Source organism: Ceratotherium simum, chromosome 16 (assembly GCF_057802395.1).
Source record: "Ceratotherium simum simum isolate JZ-2026a chromosome 16, ASM5780239v1, whole genome shotgun sequence".
Taxonomy (NCBI): domain Eukaryota; kingdom Metazoa; phylum Chordata; class Mammalia; order Perissodactyla; family Rhinocerotidae; genus Ceratotherium; species Ceratotherium simum.
In genome coordinates, this window is record NC_141915.1 from 50540158 (window position 1) to 50564258 (window position 24101).

The 24101-nt window shown below is 38.5% G+C and overlaps 1 protein-coding gene across 1 annotated transcript in view; it reads right to left on the reverse strand.

Annotated features, from left to right (window-relative positions):
* Positions 1–372: 372 nt before the first annotated feature.
* ABCA8 (ATP binding cassette subfamily A member 8) overlaps positions 373–24101 on the reverse strand; it is a 67353-nt gene continuing 43624 nt past the window's right edge. Inside the window, 20 exon segments of the mRNA XM_087441890.1 lie at positions 373–471; positions 599–654; positions 1971–2050; positions 3766–3906; positions 4120–4239; positions 5187–5281; positions 5355–5444; positions 5863–6018; positions 7948–8039; positions 8722–8840; positions 9490–9609; positions 10748–10839; positions 11289–11354; positions 12563–12632; positions 12634–12680; positions 14338–14451; positions 14653–14826; positions 18804–18913; positions 21035–21170; positions 21713–21846. Coding sequence (XP_087298016.1) covers positions 373–471; positions 599–654; positions 1971–2050; positions 3766–3906; positions 4120–4239; positions 5187–5281; positions 5355–5444; positions 5863–6018; positions 7948–8039; positions 8722–8840; positions 9490–9609; positions 10748–10839; positions 11289–11354; positions 12563–12632; positions 12634–12680; positions 14338–14451; positions 14653–14826; positions 18804–18913; positions 21035–21170; positions 21713–21846 — 2111 coding nt within the window.

Here is a 24101-nt window from a genome sequence, read left to right on the forward strand (position 1 = left end):
TAAATATATGGACTTCTCGGTCTGGCTTAGAAAAACCGTTTTAAGGTTTTGTTAAAAAAAATTAAACAAAATTTGTTTATCATACTCAGAAACTGAAACAATCTTATAGATTTATCTATTCCCCATTTTACGGAAAAATGGAATCAGGGTGACGTGCAGAGATACGGAAGCTGTGACCGGGAGGTGGCTCAGTCGAGTGTCTCTGAACATGCTGTCACTGCATTTGCCCAGGACCAGCTCCTCCTCTCCACCACACGAAGGACCATGTCAGTGTTTACTGACAGTTTCTAAAAATATGGCAGTGATGCTATAAAAATAAATGTCTTAAAAAACAACCACAGGCTTGATTGGAAACACAGGGTATCTGGGGCTTCAAGGTTCTTCCTGCGGGAGGAGCTTCTGCTTCACTGAGGGGGGAAGTTCCTCGTCACAGTGCTCCAGCTCCTGCTCCTTGGAGAGCTCCAGGAAAACCTGAAAGAGGGGCAAAAAATGGAGAGGAGGTCACACTGCCTCCTGGAGCTCCAAGTGCGTGCAAAGCGTATGCACATTTATACATTTGTATCCCGTGGACGACATAAAATCACTAAAACTGACCCACCTGCTCCAGGGTGGACTGTGAGAGGCTGTACTCCTCCAGGTCGAAGCTCTGTTTAACTGCATAAAGATGGACATGCATTAGGAGTTCATATATTTTTATATCCAGATGGTCTTAGAAGTCAGCAAATAGTACAAATAACAGTTTTTAAAAAATCTTAAATGAATAGGTTAAGAGAATAATCGTTCATGGTTTGAGTACAGCATTCAGTTAAAACACACTGATGCATTCACTTAGGTTTGGGGAGAAAGGTGTTTGTGTTTTGCTCAGATGTTGTGCAGGTTTTGAGATCTCTATTTAAGGGAGGAAACGGTGCTGAGAAGACTTCCTTCCCTGCAGGTGAGCCAGTGTTTTTGCACACTCAGCACAGGAAGAGGTGGCAGGAAGACACATTTTGGAAAGGGTTGCATCAGAATCAGAAGATTATAGGGAAAGACGTCTGTGGTTTTCTAGGGAGCAGATAGTCTCATGGGGCTCTTTCCAGAAACCATTGCAGCTTGCCTCAAATCGGGTTGAAAACCCTTCTCCTTGACCAAAATAGACTGTGAAGGGTAGTTAGAGCCCTGATAGGAGCCAAGTGGACTGGAAATATGCCACCAACAGTTCCAGGCCAGGAATGGCCGCAGTGCCAATCCGGGTGCTTGAGTGACCACACGGCCCAGAATGCTGGGGTGCTCAGCTCAGAGAATGGAAAGAAAAGGCGTCACTGTCACCAGGGATGCTATCAACAGGAGTAACAAGAGTCTTCTGGAAACTATGGGACTCGAATCTCTTCCTCAGCAAAGGTGGCAAATCAAGTGAAGATAACCCTGAGCAGTGACAATAAGAGAGTACAGAGAGGGAGTCCTGGCTGGCACAGTACAGAGTAGCAGAGTTAATGGCCTCTGACGACAGGGAAAACATGAGCCCGGTGATAACAGAGGCAGGGTGGTAGGTTTTAAAGCGCAGCAGACACAAGAAGACTGTTTTAATGACCAGACAAGAGGTCAATTTCTTAATCTAAAGCCTAAGGCAATAAAACTATATGCAAGTCCACGTGAAATCTAATTTTAAATATGTATGTATCAAAGTTCCAAAAGAAAGTATTCTCCTTAAATGCATATATAACTGAGTTTTGACTTAGGTTGTACCTATATATATACACACACAAAAATACATGGAACAACCCCACAAAGAAAGAGTGAAAAATCACTCCCATCGCCCCCCCCAGAATCCCTCCACCTCCTTGATTTTGTGCTTCTAAAATCCAATTTGAGATTTAACGTTTAAATGTAACACACTGTGTCACATTCCATTTTCATCATGCTGACGGATTGTTTGATGCTTTGGAATTATCTGCTTCCCAGGATGTTATTTCAAAGCTTATGGCACTTACCCCCCTCTAATTTGAGGAAAGCTTGGGCCAAAGGTCGTACATCTTTCACTGGCAATTTATAGACCATCAGAGATGAGTACCTGGGAGGAGAGCAGGGGAGAGTGAGGCAGATGCCACCTGTGGCCGATGTAAACTGACTGCAAACATCTCTCTGGTCCTTATTTCTGTAAATAAGAGTCGGCTTGGTGTAAGTGAACTACCTAGGCTGAATCCATAGTAATGAAAAAGAGGCTGTTGACGAGGAGACTGGGGGACGGGAGAGTAAGACTCAGACAGTTTAGCATCTTCGGCTCCTTGGATGGAGATGAGCAGGTGCAGTGCAAAGGAAATTTCGAGATTTGCCAAAATCACCTTCCACCTTATTCTCTAAGCTGAACAGCTGCTCCTCGACTTCATCCTCCAGCCAGGCATGGACACCATATAGTTTCTTAAAGTTTCCCAACTCAGGTGGAAATCTACATCTATTCTCCAGAGAATCTTACCTCTCCCACCTTTCCCCATTCTACTCAAACTGCTTTCTAATATAGGGTAATATAATTAAGTCTCTCATTAGGATCGACTAGAAACCTCCAGGAATTCAGCACCAGATAACGTTCAGGAACAATGTTTTTTTGTTTACTTAAAAAAATTTTTTTATTGATGTTTTAATAGTGTATAACATTGTGAAATTTTTGGTTGTAACAATAATTTTTAAAAATAATTTGTTTCTCAAATGGTTGTCTTTTCATCATTTGAAAATCAGGGAGATTTATATTTCATTTCATAAAATATTATGTCATATATTTATGGGGCAATCATTCTCATCCATTTTGCTCATTTCCTCTGCTTTTATGACACATTTCTATTCAGTCATGGGCTACACACTGAGTTACAGGGTTGCTTTGAAGTTTATACTCCACTGTAGAAATATATTTCCCACCTTATCATTATGACTTATTTCTCTTTACTATCTGTTTCTCCTCTGACTCATAAATCATCTGTCTTCTGCAGTAAATTCTAGGTATTAAAATGACCCTAAAGTGAATCTTTGATATTTACTGTGTTACTTTCATGAGAACTCTACTATTACCAGACTCTATGTAAAATTGGAAATATTAATAGATTCGAAGTAAAATAATAATATTTACAGCCTAGTTCTGCCACATGTTAGCTCCATCATGTGATCTAATCTATCAATTTCCTATTCTTTTTTTTTTTTTTAATTTTTATTTTTCCCCCAAAGCCCCAGTAGATAGTTGTATGTCATAGTTGCACATCCTTCTAGCTGCTGTATGTGGGACACGGCCTCAGCATGGCCTGAGAAGCGGTGCATCAGTACACACCAGGGATCCGAACCCGGGATCCGAACGCCGGCCGCCAGCATCGGAGTGCACACACTTAACCACTAAGCCACGGGGCCGGCCCTATCAATTTCCTATTCTTAAAGATAAAAATCAATTATTTTAGGACCTCATTTATTAAGGTCCTCGTAAAAGCCAGACTCTCAAATGCTTTTCAGAAATCACCTCATTTTCCTGGAATAACAGCATCTATTTTGGAAGATCTTTGTGAGGATAAAATAGGGTAACACAAGACCAGGACAGTACCTGGCACACAGTAGGACCACAACACGTGCTACATCAGCTTTTACATCAGCTCTCTCCTCTCTAGTTTACTTCCCGCAGTATCCAATAGTCATTTCTTTCTTTTAGGTTTCCTTTTGTGCTACATGCAGACTCAAATGACTACAAATCAATGAAACCGACAGGGAAAAGCCGACATGTGTTATCAGATCAAAACCAGCAACCCTCTTTACCCTTCCTGCTGAGCAGCCTGGGGGAAAAGCTGTAGAATTTCTCTATGGAGGGTCTCCCCTTGTTCCAGGGTCTTCACCTTCATCTCCAGCAGGTAATCCTTCCCAAATTTGCTTTTCAATTGTTGGATGGAACCGATACATCTGGAGGTAGGAGGCGGATGAGGTCATAACACAAGAGAGGAAAAGACGTAGAATGCAGTTTGAGACTGGATTTGCAACTGGCCTCGTCTCAAGCGTCTCACTGTGAGACCCAGCGGCAGTGGTTCCAACTGGTCACAGTAATCTCTCCGTCCACAGACCAACTCTTCCAGCCGTGCCCCTGGGGGTCAAGTGTGAGCTTGGACAGGCACCCACCTCAGCCTTCTGGACACCGTGATGGCCACCCGGTCACACACGGCCTCAGCCTCTGCCATGTAATGAGTGGTCAGGAGGGCGCCCCTCTCCGTGTTTCTAAAGGTGGCCAGGATTGCCTGCCTAAATTGTCAAGAGAATATTTTCAATTTAGGAAGTCTTCTAATTCATCAGAAATGGATAGAGAAAAGAATTTTTAACTAGCATAAATGTGAATATTAGCCAAAAGAGATTAAGCAAGGGAAGACTCAAGAGGGCAGATGGATAAGGAAGGGCAAGCCAGGTGAGAGCTGTTAAACAGAAGTCAGGCATTGGAAGAGGGGAGTTTACAGAGTACAATACAGTCATGCATCACTTAATGCTGGGGATATGTTCTGAGAAGCAATTTCATTGTTGTGCAAACATCATAGAGTGTACTTACACAAACCTAGGTGGTATAGCCTACTACACACCTAGGCTATATGGTACTAATCTTATTGGATCACCATTGTATACGTGGTCCATAACTGACCAAAACGTCATTGTGTGGTGCGTGACTGTGTTTATTACAAGGATGTATTGAAAGAGAAATGCTGAGCAAGAGACTGCTTATAAAAGACTGTGCAAAGGGGAAAAGAATGACACAGAATTCAACAACAGAGTTGTCATAACCTAGTAGGAAGAAAATAAACAATAAACATACATGACAACATCCGGAACCCTCCCTCTTCCCCCACTTTTACAACCAGATGAGAATTACCATTCTCGCCCGAAGTATTGGACGCTAGGTAATTGTGGTCCAGAGATGCACCCTAGCTACCTAAAGGATCAGTCAAGCAATTACAATACTCAGAGTGAGTACATTTTGGGCCTTGACAATGATTATTTTTCCTTTAATGAGAAATGGTTAGGCAGTATTACCAGGGAAATACTTTTTCTTTTTTTCCAAAGTATTCGTTTTACTAATGATACTGAGATTTTTTTTCCCCACATGAAGAAACAGTGTATGGGACAATTTTTACAAGAGTAAAACAATTCACAGATTTCTCTCAAGGTGTCCATGCTGGCCCTGACCGGGTAGCGCCCCTCACCACACTTGCTTCTGCCCCTCAAGGGCCATCCCCGTGGACGGCTCGTCCAGAAGGACCACCGACGGGTTTCCCAGGATGCTCAGCGCGAAGCACAGCTGGAAGGAGAGGAACAGCGCGTCTGGCTGGGATCTGCGGGGTGCGCAGAGTGACACTGAGCCCCGCGCCTGCCTTCCTCTTCATTCCCTCTGATGAGGCCTTCACCCGGAGCGTCAGCTGGTCCTGCAGCGCGAGCGCATCCACCAACCTGACAAACCCACGCTGCGTTACAGGCTTCTTGACGACGAGGAAAGTTGACGGGAGCAGAGTCCCCGCAGGACAAGCGTGGGGATTAGAGCTCAGAAGTGCAGTTCAGAACACAGACGCCGGGCCGCCTAAAAACTAGCTGCTCTGACCATCCCCCGCCCCCCAAGATATCCAAATAGCTGTCTCATGATACTTCGTACTGAAATTTCTGTATTTTTGATAAATTTTACCAATGAATATTTTTTCTTTCCATATTTAATATGAGGAAAAAACCCCAACACTTTGAAACCGGGGAAATCGGTTTCTAGTTGCAAATCTACCCAGCGTGATTGGGGTCAGCGCTCAGAGCCTCCCGTCCTGAGTTTCCCGTGAAGTCGTCACCCCATTGGTCCCCCGGCCCCTCAGGTAGAGAACAGGGTGGCTCCCCGCGCACCTGTGATCCGCGGCGTCCCCCCTTGCTCAGCCCTTTCACGGCGGCGAACACCTCCAGGTGCTCCTTCACCGTCAGGTTGGGCCACAGCGCGTTCTCCTGAGGACAGTACCCCAGGAACCCCAGGGCGTCCCCTCCGCTGCTCCCTTTGAGTGGCACCTGCAGGGAAAGGTCACTCTCAGGGCCTATGCTCTCCCTGCCCTCCTGCATATTTTGATGACATCTTTCTCTTTATAAACCTAGAAAAACTAGAGAATCTCTAGGCCCTAATTGAGTTTAATAATCTGTAATCATTTTGCAGAAATGTTGTCAGAGAGGAAATACCTGAAAACAAGTGTGTGCACAACCTAATCTAACCTGAAAAATCAACTCTCTCACAAATGCAGCGTCTTGCCATCATGGCCAACAGTTTATACCCAATTTTGTCGTCACTGTCAGAAAGAAGTATATCAATTTAATTACTCACTATTTAACTTCACTCACTGATCAAACGTTTTTTGAGAACCGCCTATGTGACAAATGCTGTGCTGCCTGCTGAGGATACAACGAAGAACCGGAGAGCCAGCGCCCCTATTACTTCGAGTTTTCATTCCACTAAGAGAATCAGGCAATAAACACAGAGAGAAATGAGTAAATAGAACGCAGACCGATCATAAATTGTGCTGTAATGGAAGTATTCAGGAGGCTGGGGTGCAGAGTAACAGAGGAAGTGACTTTAGGTGGGGTGAAAGCCTGTCTGGGAGGGGCGACTTCCGCAGGAGAGCCAGTGAGAAGGCGCCTGCCATGGAAAAGCCCGGAGGAAAGGAATTTGGGGCAGACTAAAGAACAAAGAGCCAGAGCAAAGCCCTGCGGAGGGGTGAAGCGTGATGTATTCTTAGACCTGAGGCCAAGGTAGGGGGCCTGGAGGAGAGCAAGGGAGAAGGACAGACATGCGACAGAAGGGACGTGGAAATCAGTCAGGTTTCCTTCCAGCCATAGTGCAGTGAGAGGTTGTTGAAGATGTTTAAGCCAGATGATGACATTGTTTATAAAGATCACACTGGCTCATCTGAGTAAAGCTGATTTCATGACACCCAACTAGTTGGCTTTATAATTCAGATCTTACTTACCTTTTGAAATATTTCACTCTAATATCTCAATAAACAGTTACTTCCTTTTTGCCCAGGCTCAATGAGAAATAAAATATTGATTAAGGGTTCAGATGGTGACTGAGTTGGAGAGTGGTCTCAGCTGAACCGAGGGGTCCAGTTAGGGTCAGCTGAGCCACCAACGTCACCTGAGAGGCCCCCTTTAGGACCACCTGCTCTCACTGTGAATACCTGTTTTCTCCTCTCTCGTTGAGTCTTTTCCCTTCTAGGCTTGACCACCAACCCCTTTCCCATGGTGTAGTTCCACAGACCTCTGCCTTGTATTCTGTTCTCCGCTTCCCCTGGACATACTTTCCAAAGGAATTCTTAAGGTTTTCTATTTTCTGCCATAGAATTTGGAAAAATAATGTTTCCTCTCTACCTCATGTGGTCTCTCTCTTTGATAAATCTGAGCTCTTTTACTCTTTGCGTGACTTCCTTATATAGTTGAATTGCATGGACAATTCAAATTGATTTCATATCCCTGTTGCTCGATTTCGAGCGATCCCTTGAAAATATTCCCAAGAAATAGTGTATTTGTACAAAAATATATGTTCCAGTAACTAAGCACTTTGTAAAGGACAATGAATATAATTGCTTAATAAAGTTTTTCTTCAACATTTTTATTCAAGATTAAAGCATTACATACTGGGAAGACAATGCTCATTGAAAGTGCAAATCCATGTGTTTTATGGTACTATAAACAGGATTTGTATGATTGAGTTCTGATCTGATATCGGACATTTCCTCTAAATGCCTTTGAAGGCATGAATAATTATCCCTTTCAGTGATTAATTTTTGTGTGTATTAATGTGATAATTTGTGAATGGATTATTCTATTGTATTAATCACTTCAATCATCTAATGATTAAATGGCATTTTGCTGTTCACAAAGTTTTACCGTCTTATAAATTTATTTTGAGTGCTACTAGACAACATATTTTCCTCATAATTTACCTACCTGTCCAGCAGTTGGTTTTGTGTCTCCAGTTATCACTTTAATGGATGTACTTTTACCAGCTCCATTGTGTCCTAATAATCCTAAAACCTCACCTGAAAAAGAAATGGTTACACTTAATATTAATTGATTTTAATAGTAAAATTAAGAATAAAATGTAGTCTGAAGTGTCCCTATGTGACAAGTGTTATGCTATGTGCCATATATATAATATCTCATTTAATTGTCACTGCCCCCATGAGAGGTTGTTATCATAAGCCCTTCCTGCATATCTGGGGACAGAAGCTCTCAGGGATGAGGTTAGTCACCAAAGGTCACACATGGGAAGTGGCAAATCCACTCTTGGAAGCCAAGTGTGTCAGACTCTGTCTCCTGTGATCCTAAGCACTATGCGATAATGACACAAAGTGAGGTCATCTAACATCTACCGGTCAAGCCTCAAGAATGTGCTGGCACGTCCCCAGTTCATTCTTTTGTGAAAAATAATGCACATTAGGAAATCAATCGTGTTCATTAAGTAGAAATGTCATGGTTTCAATGGTTCATTTAATAGAGCGCTTATGATTTCCATGTAGATGTGACTATGCTGCTAATCATGGGGTGATTTAATTAATTTCATTTAGAAATGAGACATGTAAAAGGAGCTGTCAAGGTCACCCTGCTGATGGGTCTGTGTGTGAACCAAGAGGTGAGGTACAGAACCATATGGTTCTCGTCAAGACCCATAAAGCTGTAAGGAGGCCCTGCGCCAACAGTGGAAAAGCCACGGTGTCCAACCTTTTCTAACACAGAAAGAGACATTTCTTGTGGCTATTTTCCTCTTCCTCTTGGAAAAGCAGCGTTTCCTTTTCCGGGCGTACTCCTTACGTAGACAGCTGGCAATAATGACTGGTTTCAGTAAATGACAAGTCAATCACGTCGGACCTTAATTCTCTCCCTTAATTTTGAAAAAACTGTATCCTCCCAATGGGTTGGCCCCTCACTCCAGAAGTCATGCATCAAAGAAGACCTTCTACCAGGTAACATACTCATTGGCCATTTTCCCATCCTAGCACTTATTTTGGGACAGAAGAGACTGTCATTTTCCTCCCCTACAAAGGCAGTGACTCAGAAGCACATTATTTTATGCAGCTGCCTGTCTCTCAGAACAGGAGCAAAAAGACTCAGAGAAGCACTGAATCATCCTCAAAGGACACACACACAAAAAAACCGTGGCCTGGATTTTGCCCTGAATTTTATACAGTGCACTTTCTCCAAGAAGCAGTGATATGCATCGCTTTGCTCAGTTTCTAAAACTCACAAATTCTTTCCTGGATTTCAACTGCACTTTTTTTTTTTGCTAAGAAAGACAAAGTGAGTTAACATGACTTTTCATCTGCTCATTTAGATGTAAAACATGATGGCTACCTACTGAAATAAAGTAGTAATCCTCATTTGTAGGGATTAGAGAAGCTCAAAATCATTTGAGAATTAGACTTGTAGACTGGCCACTTTAACTGACAAACATTTGTGTTATTTGATGAAATAACTGCTTTGTGTTTTACCTGGTCCAAGTTTGTGGAATTCAAGGCATTTGCTGTTCTCACTCTTTCCATCTGAACATCTTCATTCTCCCCGTCTGGCTCTTCTGGATTTTGACACACATCGCTACTTCTTGGAGAAATTCTAGAGTCAATACCATCCATTAGTAATTAGTTTTGTGTTTTCGTCCTTGTATCAAGAATTTTGCATTCTTTAAATTTTATACTTGAGTAGATTGGGTAATTAATGAACTATCGTCATTTCCCTTCAGTGCAGTGAACTCTCCTCCCTTCCCGACCTTCTTGCTCCTGTCAAGGCTACTACTATATTTAATGATCATTGCTTCTTAGATATCTTTCATTCTACTTATCTATAGAAACATTATTTTTGTCAATATCAAAGGGTAACTTAGTACCTATTATCTGACAAAGAATTTTTATATTATAGCTTAGCAAAGTAATTTTCTGGGAAACCTAGCTTTGACACCAACAAGTTGGCATTATTATATTTTCATGGAGAGAATAGGCCAGAATATTTGAAATCAGGATGGTTTCAGAAAATACAAGTTAGAAGCTTGATCTATTATTAAGCCTGGTCATTTCTTTGGAGTATGTGTCAGATTCACTCTTTCTTCTCCATTCTAAGCCTGGTCCCTCATACCCAGAATATATCTCATTCTATTCTCTCTTCTCTCAACCTAATCCCCAATACTGACCTTAAAAGATTTTTTAAAGGTCTGCTTTCATCTTGGAAGTCTCCCATCCAGCTATTTGTAATAGGGAAAGATGAAACTGATGTAGCGTGAGAGACGCAGAGGGAATAAGATGCTTATGGCTGTGTCCTTGCATGGTGCAAAACAAGTCTCAGCTTTTAAGTCCCATTAATAACTGAACAGTCTATGATCCATCAGTTGGGCTTCTCACTACCACAGGGAAGGAGCACAGTTACTGCTGTCTTTGGCCCATTGATCATTCTATTCTCCTGTCCTGGGTCAGCAGCATTCTTTCAACTGCCAATCTATTCAAATTGCTATTTAAACTGAACCAGCCATTTCTCCACTGCAGGGTGTCAGATAGAGCTCTTAATATTCAATATTTCATATCTGTTTCCTCCACTAGAATACAATCTTCTTTGATTTAGGTATCTAGATCTCTATTTATTGGCACATTGTTCCTACCCCTAGCATGTGGCACCTCTTCATCAATGGATTAGTTTATGCATGAAAAAATATTTTAAAATATTGTTCACTGAAATAAAAGAATCCAATTTGACTTCTCCTAACCTAAAGAAGGGATCCTTTCTCATTGATTTCTTTCCAAACTTCCATTCCAGGCCTCGAAGAATAAAAAGAAAGATGATAAAATGAAGGAAAGGCTAGGAATAAAGAAAGAGATGCACAATTAGAAACAGTAAAAGAAAACTGTTTTAACATCAGAAGTAAATTAGGAATAATTGGACTTCTACAAAAGATACATTTGGCAAAATCATTACAAATTTCTAATAATCTATTTGTGAAATTATGAAACTATCAAATTCATTTTAAATCTTATTTACAGCAACATTGGAAACAAATATGATTATGTGATACCATTACTTTTTGGCATTTCCTCTAATATTTGACAATGTTCTTAAAGTTTAGGAAGTATGGTTAGTAGATGGTCAGTAGATCTTTATATAAAGATTTGTTCCATATTTTACAAATATTTTATCTCCATGGGCTACAGGTATCTCTATATCCACCTTAATAAAAAGTTTCACCATGTGTAGGAATTAAAATGGTTTAGTATAGTAAAAGACATAATTTTTAAAGAGGATATTCTTACAATTAGGAATACCAGAAAGAGCTCTACGCCTCTTGGTTCTTCATTAAAGAAATAAAGCATAAAATACTGCAAAAGGAAAGACAATGGTTAAATAGGAAGTTATTTTGTTTTGTGAATTTCATCCATATAAATGCGAATTGGGCCATCCAACAGCCCTACTAACATGTCCCCGATTTCACCGGTTTCATGAGTATCAGTTAAGTAGCCAGCCCTGGTGGTCCAGTGGTTAAGATTCGGTGCTCTCCTCGCTGTGGCCTGGGTTTGATTCCCGGGAGGGGAACCACACCACCTGTTTCTCTCTTGGCAGCTGCGTGTTGCTGTGATGCTGAAAGCTATGCCACCAGTATTTCAAATGCCAGCAGGGTCACCCATGGTGGACAGGTTTCAGCAGAGCTTTCAGACTAAGATAGACTAGGAAGAAGGACCTGGCCACCCATTTCTGAAAAAAGTGGCCATGAAAACCCCATGAAGAGCAGTGGAGCATTGTCTGATATAGTGCCAGAAGGTGAGAGGATGGCACAAAAAGACCAAGCAGAGCTCAGCTCTGCTGTACACAGGGAACTCAAGGGCACTAACGAATCAGGTAAGTGTCTGTACCAAAATGTATAGTGAGGAGCTGCCTTCCTCCCAAAGTCTATGAATTACTGTGCTTTTATTTGAAGCAATAGAATTTAGCAATTATTCCTCACCTGGTGAGAGAATCTGGGGGATCTGTGCTAGTCTCCCCAAATAATGAAAGAGGGACAGGGTTTATCCTTATCACACAGAGCTTCACACACCTTCCTGTGCCCATTGGTCCTTTCATAAGGCCCCTTCCCATTTTTCCCTTCCCATGGATACCTCTTCACTCATGTTCTGTACCTTCCTTCCTTTTGTGGAAGTATAGGTATCAGTCAGCAAGAAAAAAAGGGATTTTATTCATATTGAGTACTTCTCTAGAATCTTGAAATCCCATAGATTAGGGACATTTCATTTGCCTCCTCCTAAAGTTGAGCATGCCCAGGACTGTCTAAGGCTTAGAATGAGTATAAAGGCTGCTCTATTTCCCACAACCCATGACCTTTCCTCCCCACACATTAACCAGGGCCAAGTTCTCTATTACAGTTCAGCCAGAACACACTGTCCTATCTGGGGGAAATTCAACTGGAATCCATGAAGTAGAAATCGTCAAATGTCATGCATATTCAACATGTCGTAGAGCCCCAAACCTAGGCAAAACTTTCACAATTGGTCATGAGGTCCAGGACACTGGGACGGATGGCGGCATCACTTACGTGAAAAGATAAGAACACACAGCCAATTAATGTGGCTTGTGATATTAAAAAGGTAATGCCATACAATGCCATGTCCATAGCTATCCAACAGAAATCCAACCACAGAGAAGATGGTGATCTGAAGAAAATACAAATATGTATGTTAGCCACTCTTCATTTCAATATATGCTCCAAATCGAGAAGCCTCATCTTGGAGATATTCCTAATTTCAATTCCAATCTCAAAACTAAGTTGAAATCAGCATATCTCCATTGACGTATTCTTTTAGTGACTTAGCCAAATTCCTTTGACCTGGAGTATCATGAATGAGACATCACTGGATAAATATAGGATCTGATATATAGAATATTTTAATTATAGGAAAGGAAAAAAGGTGGTGTGTATTGTTTTTGGAGGTAAAATTCAGAATAATAGATAAGCAATAATCATAGGGAAAAGTGGAAACTGATATCTAGTAGGAATAAAATAACAACAACAATGAAAGTATATTTTTGTTAACTGTATCAATGGAGAAATATAAGCATTTAACAATCTGGAGTGGCTTAAGGAGAAGGACTAAAACACAAAATTCCGGGATAAGAGAAAGCTATCAGTACACCTGAAACTCTCAGACTTTTCTTCTAAACCATTGCAATGACTTCCTAAAAGTTTTTGTACTTCTGGTTTCTCTGTATTACAAACCATCACTTTTATAGCTTTCAGAATATTTTTCCTAAAGGTATATCTCGGATCATGTCTCTTTTCTGACCTATGAGCGCCCATGGCTTCCCACAGCCTGGAGAATAAATTCTTGAGCACATCACTGAAGGCTAGCCATGATTCCAACCATTATTTTCACCATAACTAGGACCAAGTCCAGGCTGTACCTTGTTTTTGATCAATATCCACACCAGATTATTACCAGTTCCTAAGATAAGTCTGGACTTTCTTCCCTCTGGGTTTCTGTTTACTCATTATTTTCTGTTTGCATCATTATTCTTTAGCTGTTGAAATCTTACTCTTCTTCAGGTGTCAATTCCTAAAGAAAATCTCTGTTCTCATTTTCATGAACTAATCTCTCCCCTCTCTGGTTTTCATAGACCTCTTTATTACTCAGTTGTACAACAGACTTTTAAAGATGGATGATACGTCCATAATCTTTTCCTTATCACTCTGTTTTAATAAGCGTCTGCTTACTCATTCGTTTACCCTCTGAGAGCTCTTTCAAGGTTGGAACTGTCTATTTTTAATCCATTATCAGTCTTAGTTGGTGACACATTGTTGGAAGCCAACAAATGTTTGATGAATTAATTATTTTTTGGCATCCTGAAATGACAGGAAATTAGAATAGATACTCATAAATCATACGTATTTACCCTCCTAATTTAGATAAAATAAGTGTTGCTTTATGGAATTAATTCTCAGGAGAGAGTTTGAGGAAGTAGTTTCTAGTTTTAACTATGCTAGTGACAGTATTTATAACCTTGTATAACTTTGTGGAATTCTTTGGGCTTATTTCTTTTTCAGTAAAAAGAAGATACAGATGGTTTCCAGGTTTTCTTCTACTAAATATTTTATACTTTTAGAAACAATTTGGCTACATTTAAAGAAAGACAAGGGTAGAAATAGGAAGAGAAAAAGATGCAGATTTTGAAAAGGATCTGTACATAAGGAAAACTTAAAATATTTTAGACGGTAATATTAATTTATCAGTCTACCAAGGGCAAATTTTAAAGTATTAGGTCAGAATTGTATATCAAATATACAAAATAAATGGTCACAAGAAACACACTTACAATACAGAAGCAAAAAGACCAAATGCCACTATTTTTTCTCCCCTTGCGGAAAATGAACGAAATCATGTATGTCAAGAAGACAAGTGATGTGGCATAACCAACAGCACATGGGACCTGAAATCAACAGGAATGCTAAGTTTAATTAAAGACAGATGCAATCTAGGATAACATTTAGGATCCAAAACATAGTCATAGCACAGGGTTTTATAGTTATTTAATTTATGGCAGTGTGAATATCAATGAAAACAATTTGCATCTTCAAATTTTCTAATTAAATCATACAATGATGTTTGTTCTATGAATATTGTCACTTACTTGTATAATCTGATTTACAATTTTAAATACAGTGTCTTGGAGGTTTAAAGCGTAGTCCATTAGATACATAAAAAGGAAGATCAAGGAGTACATTGGAACATCCACCAGCGCCTGCCCAAACCAGTAAGCAGAAGAGAAGAGCCCCGAAATCCGTAGCTGGGACCAAGCTTTGCTCTGATTAGGAGACAGCAAAGATACAAAGTGGTATTTCAATTTGAGGTTTAAGAAAATGAGAATTATATAAGAAAATATTCAAACAATCTTCATTTCTGATAATTCTGCATCATGGCTACAAATGTTAATCTAGACCAAGGGATATGGATAGTTACAATTGTAAATGATCACTTTGCTGATTTAATTAATTACATTGCTGTTCATCACACACCTGGTAGAAATATGTGAAAGAAGACTTCAGAATAATCAAGGTAACAATACTGCAGTGACAAAACAGTGATTAATGAGTTATGGGGCGTGTGGTGGGAGAAGTTATCTATTGTGGAAATTAATAAACAGAAACCTTATTAAAATGGAGTTGGGAGGCCAGAAAGGGGCTCTTTCATCCCTACCTTGCTGGCAGAGCCCAACAGGAAGGAAAAAGACTTCCTCTTCTTGACCAGCTAGAAGCTCAGCCAATGAGAGGCTGTCACAACGCAACCAATGAGAAGCCACTACACATTGAACTTCCAGTCTCCTCCAATGGACTCTTTGTTTGCAATAACCCTCCCAACTTCCTCTTCCCCTCTATAAAAGAGTGTGTCCTCCCCCTGCTGCTAGAGACTTGCCATGGTTGCAGAGCCTGAATTGCAATTCTTTGCTGATCCCAAATAAACCCATTTTTGCTGGAGAAATAACTGGCCGTCTATTTGTTAATGGTCAACACTTATCTAAGCAGCTAACTTCCCATCAGAGTGATTGTACTTCGACTCAACATGAAGGTCTCTCTCTCCCTCTCTCTTTCTCTCTCTCTGTATATGTATCAAATAGCTTTATCCTTTTAATCTAAACAAATGATGTGTTAGGGTAGTTTTGCCATAGTATGTATTCAAATATTTATTACCCATCCAAATATTTATGTATATGTACATACAGATAAATACATCCATAAATATAAATATATTTTGTATTGCTTGCCATTCTCTGTATAAACATACTAAATTATATATTTTAAAACGACTTATCAAATGATGCAATTTTTGGCACAAATTACACATTAAACCATCCTAATAATTCTGAATGTATTTTTTCTTTTAAAACAGACTTAAATTCATTTGTTGATGGTCTCTGATTAGCTAAATGATGCTCATGTCTGAGACATAATTTGACCTAGGGATTCATATCAAAATATTCGAACACAGGTCCATTCAGATCAACTGACAAGGATTTGGTAATTGACTCGATATGTGAGTGAAGCTATGAGAGGATTACAGGATGGTTTTAGGTGACTGACGGGATAATTGAGTACACAGTACTGCCACTTATGGAGACAAAAAATATGAAAGGGGGAACACATTTAAGAATATTATACACACTTCAGTTTTGGAAACATGCACTTTGAGAATCTGTGATGCCACCAGTAGAAATACTGAGAAGGGAGTTTGGATCAGCATGGGAGGTGAAACTAGAAATTAGAGACCTGGGGTACAGTCAAATCCATGAGTGACCAGTAGGTAGAGGGGATTATGAAGTCCTAGTGTTAGATGAGCTTGCCTAGGAGAGAATGACATCTCACATGAAAAGATAGCCAAGGGTTGAGACCTGAGAATTTCTCAAAATTTAGAGATGATATCGAGGAGTAAGAAACTCCAAAGGAGATAGACAGAGAGACAGTGTTAGGCCAAAGTGTTAGGAGAGATGTGGTGAAATTGTGGCATCCCACAGGCCAAAGAAAGGACGTGTTCATGTCTCCTAGGGGAGAAGTTTTCAAGTTTGGACTATGCTACTGCCAGAGTGACTGACAGTTACATCAGGCCAGTAAACAGCATTTCCCAAGATTCCTGGAGGTTCTACACTAGAAAGGGAAGGTTACATGGATGGGACTCTCTTCCCTTGGGCAACAGAATTACTTTGGAAAGGAAAGAAGTGACACAGATGAAGATGGTACTGAGTAAACAGAAATGCCTAAGCAAGGTTTCATGGATTTTGTGTAATAAAGTTACAAAAATGGAGCCGTTGACAGATATTCTATTGAAATTTGTAAGTAAAGCTAATGCAAGTTGGCCTGCATTGATTAGTCATATAAATTCAGCACCCTATGATTACCACTCAAAATTTCTCTACTCCAGAACTACTGAATCAGAATCTTCATTTTAACAAGATGCTCCAATAATTTGTAGACACATTAAAGATTCATTTAGATTAATGAAAGAGTGTCTGTGAATGAAAATTTATAAACAGATTGTCAGTTAAACACTGAAATTTTCTTTTTATCTCTCCAAGTTTTCACATTTTCAAAATTTCCTTTTATTTCAACAACCTTTTTTTAAGTAACTTTTTTGAAATATAATTTTCAAACAATAAGAAGTGACCATATTAAGTATACAGTTGCATGAAGTTCAACGAATGTGTATATTCCTGTATCACAATCATAATCAAGGTATAGAACATTTCCATCACCCCCCAAAATTTCCCATGCTTCTTTGCAGTCAACAGCCTTTATTGCTGGTTACAAGAAACTACAGGTCTGTTTTCTGTCACTATGGATTAGTTTTACCTTTCTGAGAATTTCACATAAATGAAGTCATTCAGTATTTACTCTTTTGTGTCTGTCTTCATTCTCACAGTGTAACGGTTGTGAGTCTCATCCATGTGGATGCATTTATTAGTTGTTCCTTCTTTTGTATTGCTGAGTAGTATTCTACTGTATGGCTATAGTAGAATTTATCAATTCACAGCTTGTTGGACATTTGACTTGTTTCAGGTTTGGCTATTATGAATAGAGCTGCTAAGAACATTAATGTACAAGTCGGTATGTGAAAAGATGTTTTCTCTTGGATAAATACTTAGGAGTATCTATTGCTGAGGAATTGCTGAGTTATACAATAAATGTAATTTTAACTTGATAAGAAAGAGCCAAATTGTTTCGCAAAGTGATTGTACAATTTACATTCCCACCAGCAATGCATGACAATTCCAGTTTTTCCACATCCTCACAAACTCTTGATATTGTCAGTCATTTTAACATTATTCATTTTATTTGGTGGTATCTCATTGGGGTTATTTTCTGGATTATTCATGATATTAGCCATCTTTCCATCTGTATAATTTCTTTGGCGAAGTATCTGTTCAAATATTTTGCCCATCTTTAAAATTAGACTATCTTATATTACTGAGGTGTAGGAATTATTTATACTCTTGATACAAATCTTTTGTTAAATATATATGTATTGTGAATGTTTTTCTCCCAGCTTGTATCTCTTTATTTTCTTATTGTTGTGTTTTCTTATTGGTGTTTTACAAAGAGCAAAAGGTTTTAACTTCGATGAACTTTGTTATCATTTTCTTTTATAATATATGCTTCTTCTGTCCCATCTAAGAAATATTTGCCTACCACAAGATCTATGATTCATTTCAAAGTAATTTTGTGTATGGTGTGAAGTGAGTGTTGAGAACATTTTTTTTCATAGCAATATCAAGTTGTTTTAGTACAATTTGCTGAAAAGATTAACCTTACCCCTTGAATTCCCTGGTAGTTTACTTGAAAATCAATTGATGATGTATGTGTGGATTTATATCTGAAATGTCTATTCCATTTCATATATCTGTATATGAATATTTATATATTTCGTACATCTCTATGATTATCATTAATTAATATAACACATTCTTAGTTACTATAACTTTGTAGTAAGCTTTGAAGTCAGAAGCATGTCTTCTAATTTTGTTTTTCTTTTTCAAAGTTATTTTGTTTATTCTAGGTTCTTTACATATCCATATAAATTTTGGAATCATTCTCTATCAGTAATCTATTTATTTACCTATACATTTAGATCTCCACTTATAAAACTTCCTTTTATTCTTATAACTTAGGATGTATGTCTGAATTGGCTGCTCGATTAAACATGTATAAATAGCCTCATGAAAAATCCTGTAACTATATTATCTTCAGCTTCTAATTATCCAAGGTAACAAAAGTTTCAGCTGCTCATTATTACCTTATAATCGTCAATGCTGCTCATGGCAATACAAGGAGCACAACAGGATGACAAAACCAACCGGAACATAGAATGTCATAGGAATTCAAATGGGTTGCCCTGGTCCTCCTGAAAATGCAAAGAGCAGAATGAGCTGAATGAACAAATTCAAAATTCATTTTCTGGAACACATTTTTTAAAATATATGAGCGATTATTTATAATCCTGCCTTTGGTCCCTTTTGAGGTTCCCAAACTCTTTCATTATCCAACCAGTTTTGAAGCTTGGCTCTTGGGTTTATATTCAAATTTATGGATAAGAAAAATGATTCAAGAAGGTGAATGAATTGCTAATATTACACAGTTGGAAAGTAATAAAAATAAGATTTTCCATTTTCTGACCTTATGATTCCAAAATTTATTCTGATGCTAAATAATAAATAATGACAATTCACAGTTGAAACATTCAATTTCCTAACTGATCTTTAATTATTTCATATGTGATATCTTGACTCAAAAATCATATAAGATGTTTTTTTGGGCACAGTGATAATAAATTTTTTCTTAGGTACACCATGAAACCAGATAAATATTAGATGAGGAGTCAAAAGTGAAGATGAAGTGCTAGAAGGGGAAGTGAAATCTCCAAGGAAAACCTGTGCCCTTAGTTATACTTGTTGCTCCTGTTTGTAACAATCTTTAAGGATAGAAGATTTACAAACTGTCTTGAAAGCAGTCCCCATGTTGCTTTCATGATACACATAGTTGTTATTTCATCAAGCACATTACTGGAAAAAAGTCATAACCAGAGCCAGACTGGCCATCAGAGAGACACTTGCTAACCACAGAAAGGTGAGATTTAAGCTTATTATCAGAATCTTTCCAGAACATCCTGTGTGCTAGGTAGGTTCAGTACTCAGAGGCAAATTCATTGACTTGGGGCAGATCAGAAGCAAGGTCTGAAACTACAGAAATCTCTTACTTGAGCAATGAGTAGGTAAATTAGAATAGAATATAAAATGAGTTGCCGGAGATTAGTTAAAGTTGGATGCTGGGCACATAAATACCAGGTCAACTGAGCTGGTTGGTGTCAGACTCAGCCTAGCTGAAACAGGAAGTTTTCACAGATGGAAGCCCAAGGCAATTTGCTCAATGATTGTATCCTGCCCTCAGAAACCAGAAAATTGAAAAGACATTCACAGTTATACAGGAGGTTAATTAAATGAACCAGAGCACATATTCTGAAATTAATTAATACTTGATAGATGACTAAAACTTTTTGCTTTAATGATTCAGTTTCTTACACACCCTGACTGAAAGGAATTTTTATTTCCTGAGCACACAAAGAGGTATGTAACAAGAAGGTAAGGCAAGCTCCTGCTGGAGCATATGAAAATAATGATGGGTACCTGGTCCATTTTATGTGCCCTGGGGTAAACAGTTATTAGCAATATATATTATCACAAAACCCTAGAGTTGAGTGGGATATAGATAATTTATTGACCTCTGACATTCATTTATGGATTTAACAAATAAGTCATTTAGTGCTTATTATGTGTCAGGCCCTATTCTAGGTACAGGGCACTATGTGGCATTAAAAATACATGGTCTCTGTGCTCAAAGAACTCTCTAAGATGGAGAAATATGCTTAGGAAATAATCAAAAAGGAATAATTACAAACTCTGATAGGTATCCTGGTTTCTAAACTTAAAGTGCTGTACACATTCCAATAACCTGGGCCATTTTTAAGAAATAAGATTTTTTTGCTCCATGTATGGAAAAGCCAGTTTGGTAGGCCTGGAGTAGGCCCAAGGAATTAATATTTTTGACAAGGAACTAGAGTAATTCTAATGTAACCAATCTGCAGTTCCAGCCTGAACTTTGTCCTAAATTTTTTTCTTTTGTAGCATTTCTAAAAGTAATAATAATATGGCTTCTATTTCTTTCTCTCTTTCTTTCTTTTTTTGGTTCTTCCCCTCTTTCTTTCATTATTTTGACACTAGTGATAGCACTGTAGGATTTCACTTTCACTACCTCACATTGTCTTTGAAAAATATTTTGTCAGTTTTATTTTACATTAAAGAAATTGAAACTCTGAAAAGTGGATTGATTTTACAAAACCACAGAGCTAGCATGAATCCAAATGCTAATTTATTACACAGTGGTTTACTAATTAGAATAAGATTTCAACACTTAAAAGATCGCCTGGGAGATTCCTGATGGAGGAGAGTCTACAAGATCCTATACTTAGCCCCAAAAATGTACTTCTGTCAGTTTGGATATGTGCTGATGCATTAACCATTCCAAGTAGCGCATTACTAACAATATCCATAAGAACTGGGAAGGAATTCAGTCTTTTGGTATTGCATGCTAATGAAAAGCTGTAATTCTAAAATACAAAAAGTAAGGTTATAAATTCTCAATGATCTTCAATTTTTTTCTATAGAGGTCAAAATTCGATATTTTAATTAAAAAATCATGTTTTTAAAATGGTGTCAAATAATCAAAACAAAAACCAAACACTGTGTAAGTAAAACAAAATATGTATATAGCTTGTATCTAATTTTCAGGATACCAGATGCCTGGCTTTAGGCTAGAATCAAGTATTATTATTGTTTAAGAATAAAATAGAAGTTTTAGAATATATGTATTATAAAATCCTTGAGAGGAAATATGAATTCTTTGGACTTAAATATGCACTTGACAGTGGGTATTGTATAGTACTTATTTTGCTAATACACAGCATTTGTTTTGGTAGACAATGGTTGATACATGAATTATTTATCGTAGTAATGTCTACAATTCACTAAGTAATAAATGAAAGCAGTATTTGTTTTTCATTTTGTTTCCTAAATTGGAGACCTGAATATATTGATATTATATTAGCTTTCCACACCTTTGGGAAAAATTATTAAATAGAGACCAGCATACCTTTCCATTACCAGACTCTGTGATAGCTCCATTGTAAGATGGGTCATCAGTGCCATTTCTAGTTCCAAATGCATCCACTTCCAAAGCTATGTTCTGATGCTCCACAGGATGTATAAAGTTATCAATGCCTGCTCCTAATTTGCAGTTAAATATATCAGGTATCACAAAACTAAGAAAATCAATGTCAAGTTGGGCAGTGAAATTATAATTATTGTCATTATGTGATACTGTAATATGGACTGTCAGGATATTTTTCCACCTGATAACCTGTTTGCCACTGTGAATTAAAAATCTCTTCACTTCTCATGGAGTTTACTTTGTAATATGTTTATTTGCTTATGATTACTGCTAATGTGAAAGTCGTTTTTAGCACCATATGGCATTTGGAATCGATTTTTTTCCCTTGGATCTTGCAATGAATGGCCATAACCAATAAGGTTTTAATGACACAGATAATTTCTACTAATTAACCATCAAATTTGCTAAATCTCATTTCACCACTGCTAGATTATTAATTGATTTTCAAAATGCTTCTTGATACAGAAAGACAACTTGTTGAACGGCTTTGTGAAGTGCTCTGTGGACCTTCTTCCCAGAAAAACAATCACAACTTGTGAAAATTACTAAAAAACCAACAAGTTAAAATCTCTTGATTTTCTTAAGGGCATAAAGAACATGAAAAAACCCCCCATTTATTTAAGAAAATCTATTAAATCTGGGTAAGAAGACTTAGAAACTGTGGCATTTGAGCCAAAAACCTATACTTTCACTCCCCCTCCTCAATTAGCATGACAGAAGCTCCACTCTGAATGGGTGTAGCCAGGAGCTCAGGCATCCTTCCCCCTCAAGCCCAGTCTAGGACTAGAATATCTTCTTGGGAGGAACTGGGGCAAGGATGATTGGCCCACACTATTTTTGGCCTCTTGTTCCTAGGATACAGCTTCCACCTTATGAGTAGGGGATAGATGGAAGAAGAGAATGCCAGACCTCTCAACCACTCTTGTCTGGTATTGAGTTTCTGCAACATGGAGCTGGGGATAATAAGAAAGGTTGGTGGCCTGCCCCTCCCAGGAAGATAACTGAATTTCCATTGAAGTTGGATCCCTTCCTCATACCATACACAAAAATTAACTCAAAATGGATCATAGACCTAAATGTGAGAACTAAAAGTATAAAAGCCTTAGAAGAAAATACAGGAGTAAATCTTTGTGATCTTGGGTTAGGCAAAGCCTAATCTAATTACGACACCAAAAGCACAAGCAAGGAAAAAAAATATGTCAGACTTCATAAAAATTAAAACATTATGTTTCAAAGGACGCCAATGAGAAAGTAAAAAGACAATCTACAGGATGAGATAAAATATGTGCAAAACATTTACAGTTGATTCTTATTATTCATGGTAGTGATGTTCTATAAAGTCACCACAAACACTGAATTACTGAATGTTGTGCCATTGCTCTTTGGGGAAACCGAGGGTTACGTTCCTCTGAGCCTCTGGTTACAACGGTTTCTTTGACCAATCAATACATTGCCTTATTTTACGTATGTTTATATACATATATAGTTGACTCATTAACATTGATCTCACAGCCAACAGCACTATAACTCATGCCTGAACGAAGCTTATCTAACACACATATTTTCTCTATAAGGTACGTCACAGCCTTCTTGACTCAGAAACACTGGATAGCACTTCAGAACTATAGTTGGGGGCCATTTTTTTTTTATTGATGCTTTAATAGTTTTTAACATTGTGAAATTTTGGGTTGTACATTTTTGTTTGTCCATCACCACATATATGTCTCCCTTCACCCCTTGTGCCCAACCCCCACCCCCAATGCCCCTGGTAACCACAATACAGTTTTCTCTGTCCATGTGTTGGTTCATATTCCACATATGAGTGAGATCATACAGTGTCTGTCTTTCTCTTTCTGACTTACTTCACTTAACATAATACCCTCCAGGCCCATCCATGTTGTTGCAAATGGGACGATTTTGTCTTTTTTTATGGCTGAGTAGTATTCCATTGTATATATATAGCACATTTTCTTGATCCAATCATCAGTCGAGGGACACTTAGGTTGCTTCCACTTCTTGGCTATACTGAATAATGCTGCAATGAACATAGGGGTGCATAAGCCTCTTTGGATTGTTGATTTCAGGTTCGTTGGATAGATTCCCAGTAGTGGGATGGCTGGATCATAGGGCATCTCTATTTTTAATTCTTTGAGGAATCTCCATACCATTTTCCATAGAGGCTGCACCAGTTTGCATTCCTACCAGCTGTGTATGAGGGTTCCTGTTTCTCCACATCCTCTCCAACATTTGTTGTTTGTTGTCTTGGTGATTATAGCCATTCTAACGGGCATGAGGTGATATCTTAGTGTTG